This window comes from Penaeus vannamei, chromosome 28 (assembly GCF_042767895.1).
Source record: "Penaeus vannamei isolate JL-2024 chromosome 28, ASM4276789v1, whole genome shotgun sequence".
Classification (NCBI taxonomy): domain Eukaryota; kingdom Metazoa; phylum Arthropoda; class Malacostraca; order Decapoda; family Penaeidae; genus Penaeus; species Penaeus vannamei.
The window spans coordinates 16,178,505-16,186,004 of NC_091576.1; the positions used below are offsets into that span (position 1 = coordinate 16,178,505).

General features: G+C 38.8%; 1 protein-coding gene across 1 annotated transcript in view; it reads right to left on the reverse strand.

Moving 5' to 3' along the window:
* LOC113806989 (uncharacterized) overlaps window positions 1–3,767 on the reverse strand; it is a 5,175-nt gene extending 1,408 nt beyond the window's left edge. Inside the window, exons 1-3 of the mRNA XM_027358119.2 lie at window positions 3,389–3,767; window positions 566–759; window positions 1–313 (exon numbers count right to left, since the gene is read on the reverse strand). The exon at window positions 1–313 is cut by the window's left edge and continues 1,408 nt beyond it. Of these exons, the coding sequence (XP_027213920.1) occupies window positions 1–313; window positions 566–759; window positions 3,389–3,638 (757 nt within the window). The 5' untranslated portion in view covers window positions 3,639–3,767. The remainder of the gene's footprint in view (window positions 314–565; window positions 760–3,388) is intronic.
* Window positions 3,768–7,500: the final 3,733 nt, after the last annotated feature.

Here is a 7,500-nt window from a genome sequence, read left to right on the forward strand (position 1 = left end):
GTATGGGAGTTCTCTGTCTTTTCCTAGGAGGACCTTGGTGGTGAATGTCATTCCTAGCAGCTGAATTTGATGAAGTGGAGGCTCTGGGTGCAGTTGAATGAGGTGATAAGTGACTTTCAAACTTGATTCCTCCACTGCCAGTTACTCTGGGCTGAGAAGCTGAGGGGGTTTCATATTTTGCAAGGCCAACATTGACTCCATTAGGCTGACGGGTTGTTGAAGCTTCACATCTTGATGAGCTGTCATTTGCCGTAGGTGCTGAAGTTCTGATATCTGAGTTGCTGCTACTCACAGTTAAATCAGCACCTAATACCTGTTGTGGAATATTTCAGAATAAGTTTATAGTTTTAAGGAGCAATATCACATTAAAGTAAAGAGAATTCTTATTGCTCTTAATAGTAATATTTCTATTTCTCCAAAATATATATAACCAATCATATACTTATATGGAATATCATCATATCTACAAATACAAACAGTATATGATCTATAATTAACTTACAAAACTTTAGTAATATACTATGCACAAAAGAAAACCTTTTGAGCTACATCCAGAAATACTTACTGAGATATGACGTGGGTGATCACTGTCTTGGTTTTCCTTTGGTCTCAGAGACTGAAGCAAGAAGCGCATTCTGTTGTAGTGCGCCCATGTGGAGGTGTAACCATCATCACCAATGTTGCTCCTCGAGTCATGAACCTTCTTCACTTCTCGCAGGAAGAATAGTCGCATGCTCCTGAACTTCTTCCAAACGTTTTCTGTACATGGATCATAAATAAATGTTTTTAAAATGAAATATTAATTACAAATAAATAACATGAAATAATATATGAAGACTTGGATATATACTGTGGAAAATTATATGAAAAGACTACATTACGTATTAATGTTTATATATTTCACGGGAGTTTTGATGTGGAGAGCAGTGTTTCATCCCGCACAGTTAGATCGCCTGGGACTCTCGCCTCGGGAAGCTGTGGTCACGACACCACCTCTTGTTTTCCTGCCTGAGACTGTGATCTTTGCCCCATGTTTGATGTGCCTTTATTTGTTATGGATTAATAAACCCCTCGGTGCAGTGAACAGTGTTTGTATTATCCTGACAATAACTTAATCAAGGGGACTGGGAGTGCTCACCTCCCCGTGCACATTTGGATCCGTAACGGCTGCTGACATTAGCGTTCAAAATCATCTATGGTAATTTTCTATATTACGTCCGCAAAACCGATATCGATGATTTTGGTATCGTTGGGGGGGGGGGGGGGTAACAACACCTGTATTCCTAACCGAAATAACTGTCGCGTTCAGTAGTCAGTCATTGCCGCCGCGATGGCCGAGTGTGGAGGGTGCTCGTACTCGGAAACTGATTTCCTGTGTGAAATATCGACCAGCCACGAAGAAATGTTAGAGATGTCTGTGGTCGCAGGAAGCAGCACTTCACAGGGTACCTGGCTCGGTGCATGTTCCTCGTGTACTTCCAGGACCTGAATGTGAGGTTGCACCACTTCCTTTGTGCTGCAGCGTCGTTGTATCCTCTGGCCTTGGACCTCCTGCCGGACGCACCCTGCTTCCTTCACCTGCGGCATCCTCCCCACTATTAGCAGCACCTATCAATTAGGTTAGTACCTTAAAAATCCTAGGTTATTGTAAGTTATCGGCTCCGCTCTATCCTGCTGTGCATACGTGGTGGAGGTTTTGATTCATCGGTGGGGGTTGGGGGGCGGCAGCCCTCTCCAGGGGGGGTCGCAGGGGGCACAGCCCCCTGCAATGGAAAGTCATGTGAATAACCATGATTATTTTCACTGTGGGGTTGTATTATTAGGGTAATTTAATATTCAGTCCGCCGCTCCGACATCGTTGCCCCCGCTATCGGGGCCAAGTTTGCCGCTAACAGGGTGTTTCCGAGCAATAAAACCTACATATTTGCATTTTATAGAGTGAGAGGAATCCAACGACACCAAAATCGTTGATATCAATTCTGCGGATGTGATATAGAATATTACCTCATCTATATCTAGAAAAAATCCTAGCATGAATTTACGGTAAAATTACTGCGGATATCAGGGTTACAGTAAAAAAAAGATATGGAATGCTTACCTTGACATAAACTGAGACACTTTTCATCTATGGCAAAAGGTACGCAAATCGAAAATAAAGGAGTTACACGATTGAGAAGACAAAAGACCGACCCATCTTTTTCGAAGTCCATCGTCATGTTGACATTGTGAATGTAAACAAAATTGTGATCAGTCAATTCATTCTTGCTCTCTGTTAAGTAGTCCATGTAATTACTATGCCGTTGTCAAAACGATATTTGGCTAATTATCAGTGTCTGCTGTTCCACATATATGCTTTCAAAGGCCTTTGTTAACGTTGTTATACCTCATTTTCATGTTTCAAGATTTATTAGACAGTGATTTAAGGAAATCAGTCTGAAGCACCTTCTGCGCAGGCGCATTTTCGCGTTCTGCCGCCAGGTTTGACAGGACGATTCCCAGGGCAGTCCGGTGACAGGAGACTGGCGAGAAATGTTTCGGTTTTGGGCTTACGTCGATTCTAGGATGTTCTTAAGACTATATAGTGGAAACGAAGAAGAAAAAGACCTTAATAACTATCGTAGTATGATTTCTGAGGCCATCAAGTACTGCAAATCCCGAAAAAAGCAATAAAAACGTAGCGATCCACGATCCACAATAGACCGACCGAAAGAAGTGAAGGAAAATTGACAGTTCGGTCTTTCGATATAAATAGGTATTTGGTTTATTGTTTACAGTATGGATGGAGCTCTATCTTGCCGTAAATACCGAGGTGAAGAGAATGTGTCCCGGGTGTTGCGGGGCTTGCCCCCATCAACCCTCCCCTTGGGCAGTGCCCGAAGGGCATGCCTAGTCACGGCACCGTAAATTGTTAGGTTAGGTTGGGTTATAGGTTAGGACGTTTTTTTGGGTCTGAAAGGTGTGAAATCCCGTAGATTTTGCCGAAATATGGGTTGTATTCCCGTAGTTTTTCAAACTCTGGCGCGTCGGTGCGCAGACTTTCAAAGGTAGCGGACATGTCCGTAGAATTTCATTTGCCGATGTTTAGCATTTTTTGTACTAGTTTTACACGTTTCTGTTCCCTATTACTCTTATTTAAGCCTGTTTTACCCCATAAGTTCCCTGATATAATTCATGCCCTTCCCTGCTAACGGGACTTAACACATCAAGATCGTCGGCTGTGATTGCAACGGAAATGATCATCCGATTCATTCTCATCACATGAGAATAAATCTGATGATATAAATATTGTCTGGGAAGTCCTGATTGTCATAATCGAAAAATTAACCGAATTTACCACAATAATTCTAAAATGTACTAACAGATAAATAAATAAAAACTGACAACCCACCAGCAGTCACAGCAAAGGCTTCCTCTGGGCCAACTTCCCGCTTTAGGAGAGCTGCAATATCCTCCACCCTCCTCTTCTTCATCGCCAATTTAGCAAAGGAAGGGTGCGTGGGATCCCAAAGCATGCGGTTCCCACGTACAAAATAGATCAACATCTCCTCCATGTTTATAGTCCAGACGAGGCGGCACTCTCTCTCCTCCCCTCTGTCTCTTTGTAGCCTCTCGTTTATCTTGTGTGTGGCGAGAGACATCTTCGAGATTGTATTTGTAGTTGGGTAAAGTTTTCAGAAGCAATTTCGACCTTAAATGAACTAAAATAAGGTTGTATCACTTAGGCGTAGGCGTTCTCCTGTGGACTCTGTGGAGTGTTTGGTAACAGTGTCAGATACCACTTCATGTTTTTTTACTCTTTTCTTGTTCATTTAACAGTAATATATAAGAAAGAGAATCCGTTCATATTAAATTTCTATGGATTAAATATATGTGTAAAAATAATCCTCAGATACGCTTTAGTAAAAACCGTTTACATTAATTTGCATTTAGCATCCTTTAACGTATCGCTATTTAAAAAACATTCACAAATGAATGAATTTCATTAATTCATGTGTACTAACATTCTTATGTCAACGTGCATGTATTATGTATAAGAATATGCTTCTGTATATTGTATGTATGTATATACGCATATGTGTAAACAAATGTATATGTATATAAATGTATGAGATATTTTTACGTACATGTATGCGAATATCAAGACCTGTATGTATATGTAGTACATAGTAAGTGTATACATTCATATGTATGTATATATAGGTATGTATGTATGTAAGTATATATATACATACATATATATATATATATATATATATATATATATATATATATATATATATATATATATATATATATATATATGCTGTTCCTGGTTTGGAAGAGTGACGTCACAGATTGCTGATTGGCCAGCGGGTATGCCGCTGACAGGCGCAAAAGGTGAAAAAAAGGTGAAAACTATCCTACACCTCAGTCTTGACACGGCGCTGTGGGAATTACATTTATCTATATGCATGTGTAAATAAATGTATATGTATATAATTGTATGAGATGTATATTTATACGTACACATGCGAATATCAAGGCCTGTATGTATATGTAGTACACAGTGAGTGTATATATATACATATATATATATATATATATATAATATATATATATATAATATATATATATATATATATATATATATATATATATATATATATATATATATATATATATATATATATATATATAATGTTCCTGGCGGGTATGCCGCTGCCAGGCGCAAAAGGTGAAAAAAGGTGAAAACTATCCTACACCTGTTTAGACACGGCGCTGTGGGAATTGCATCCAGAACGATTATAACGACTTTTCTCTCTCTCTTTCTCCCCCCCCCCCCTCTGGCTGTCTCCCTCACTCTTTCTGGCTCGCTCTTACTATCTCTCTCTCTCTCCATTTTCATTTCCGTAAATATGACTGCACAACTCCCCTCTTCCTCCCTCTCCCTCTTGGAAAAGAATGACTACATAAACCCTATACGAAACTGGTTAAACGTTCAACTAAAATGTCAATATGGCATAGGCACATCCATTCATAAATTCATATAGGTTATCCCCATTGGTTTATAACCTACAAATAATTGATAACAAAACAGGTATTCAAACCAGACATCAGGCCACAACATTTTTTTCTTGAATAGCAGGCCCGCCAACATTTATTTCCAGAAAAATGAAAAAAGTGAAAATCTCGAATCTTTTTTATTCTAGTAGCCCGCCGATACTGTGACGTCCGCGAAAGAAATTGAGAGAGAGAAAAAAAAATAGAAATCAATCTGTCTATGATTCATTGTGTATGGTATCGTTTTTTTCCGGTGCCAAGAAACAGTCTAACTACACTAGTGTCGTTTTTTTTTATTTGCGACATTTTCTCCGGGCCGATCGCGACAGCAACTCTGCCGATGCTTCTACGCTGTTGCCACAGGTGCGGCTCCACCCCCATTCCAAGGAATTGTACTCGAGTTGACGAATCTGATTTTGTTTTTGAATTGTATCAATTAACAAATCACTGGTTTACTGATGTAACATTAGGAAATAACAATAAATACAAGTTGTTAATTATCAACATTTTCAAATTACAAATCAAACGACGGAAAACTATCGAAATCAGTTGAAAATGCGCGGGCCCAAAGCGCCTCCCATCATACTTCTTCATTCGTCCATCGACAATGGTTTCGAAGATCACACTTCTTTAAATATTTTGAAAATGACACTGTTTATTGATTGATATCAATTACATTCAAAAGGTTATATAAGTTTACGTGTGCATATTCAATTATACATACATGGAAAGTAAAATTATTATGTAAAACCTAATATAAATTTTCATAATATTCTTTTAACCATTCGAACACATTCTGTAAATAAAACATGAGATACTTCCCCGTATATTTATTCGTCATGGAACACTTTTGGAGGCCTGATTATTGCCCAAAATAAAAGCATATAAGAAAAACAGTAACAAGCCTTGCATGACATATCGCATAAAAATGTACACATACGAAAGATAAGCCTGAGCCTTGCTCTTCTTAGCCGTAGCCCTATTAATACGAAAGCATAGAAACCTTAAACTCTATATTGTTATATATGGTAGTAGTGTATATTTTTAATGTTATATTTCTGCATATATATGTATATATATACATATACATATATATTTGGTGGAAATACCTTACTCCCATGCGTCATGTCATCATTGTCTATCGAAAATATTTTTTTTAACAAATTCTGGTTGAAGTAATTTTGTGTTTTTATTCAACTCGAAGACTTCTAGTAAGACATAATTGTACTTCCTCCAGGTGGGACTGGAACTGATACATTCCTTTACTTCTGATCTTTGGAAGGTAGGAGGTACACTTGTCTTATTTTTGAGCTGGGGATTTTTTTCCCTCCCGCCATTTTATTATCACCAGACTTGCCCGCTATTCAAGAAAAAAAAAAAATAATAATGTAGCCTTTTCTCTCTGCACATCAAGAGGCTATACACGGAAACAGGTCCGAGGACCCAGTATCTGGATTAACCTACCACAGAATATTAGAAACATTTCCAATCTGATTACTTTCAAGAGGTAAATGAAGGAGCATCTTTTAAATTGTCAGTGGCATCAAATAATTAAGGGGACCGTCCCAGATCGGTAGTGTGGAGGTCAAATTGAGTTAGTTAGCGTATAGTATTGGTACATGGCTGAGGAAACTACGAAACGAGTATCAGAGCTCACCCTCGCTAGTTCTCGGACAATGGACGCGAGACTCGCTAAACATCTGGGTCCATATCCACGAAAGGTCTCAGACAATTCTGAGACTAAATTTGAGAAGTGTCGGAGGAAAAAATAGGTCCGCCGTTTGTTTACATCGTTGGTCGGCGCTTATTTAGTTATCTCATATTTATTAATACAAGAATGCTTGCAAACATGTGTTTTCTTTGGCAAAATACTCTATCGTGCTGGTACAACACACGCAAATCAATCATTACACAAGAAAAACAAAAACAAAGCGATAAAAAATGTGAAGATGGTCTTTGCTGAAGCAAAGCATATTTTCAACTTTAGGCATCTTTTCCGGCGGCAATTAGGGTGTCGCGAAACGCTCCGCGACACCTATCACGAGACAGGCCTCTAAGCTCCGCCCATTTCTGTGACGTTGACAGCTTGCTATTTTACTGTACTGGTTATTTTTCAAACAAATAATAGGTAAATAGTATTTTGGAATATGATATCTAAGATCGCTTTTGATATCTTATGGTGAGTAGCGCGGTTATAGACTTCCAATATAAGTACGAATTTGCATGAATTATCCAAAGTAGGAGGAATTCATCTGGCAACTCATTTAAAGTTAACCGTCTGCTCGATTCCTGTCGCGCAAGAGGTGTCGCGTTTCCCGTAACCGCTGGAAAAGATGCCTCTGGTTCTAAGTAGCAAGAATGGGATTATGAATGGCCTCTGAAACCCGAACTTGGGAAGAAAAAAAGAATTTCGTAATATACACAGAAAATCTGGAGATGTCTTTTACACCGAGTTAGAGC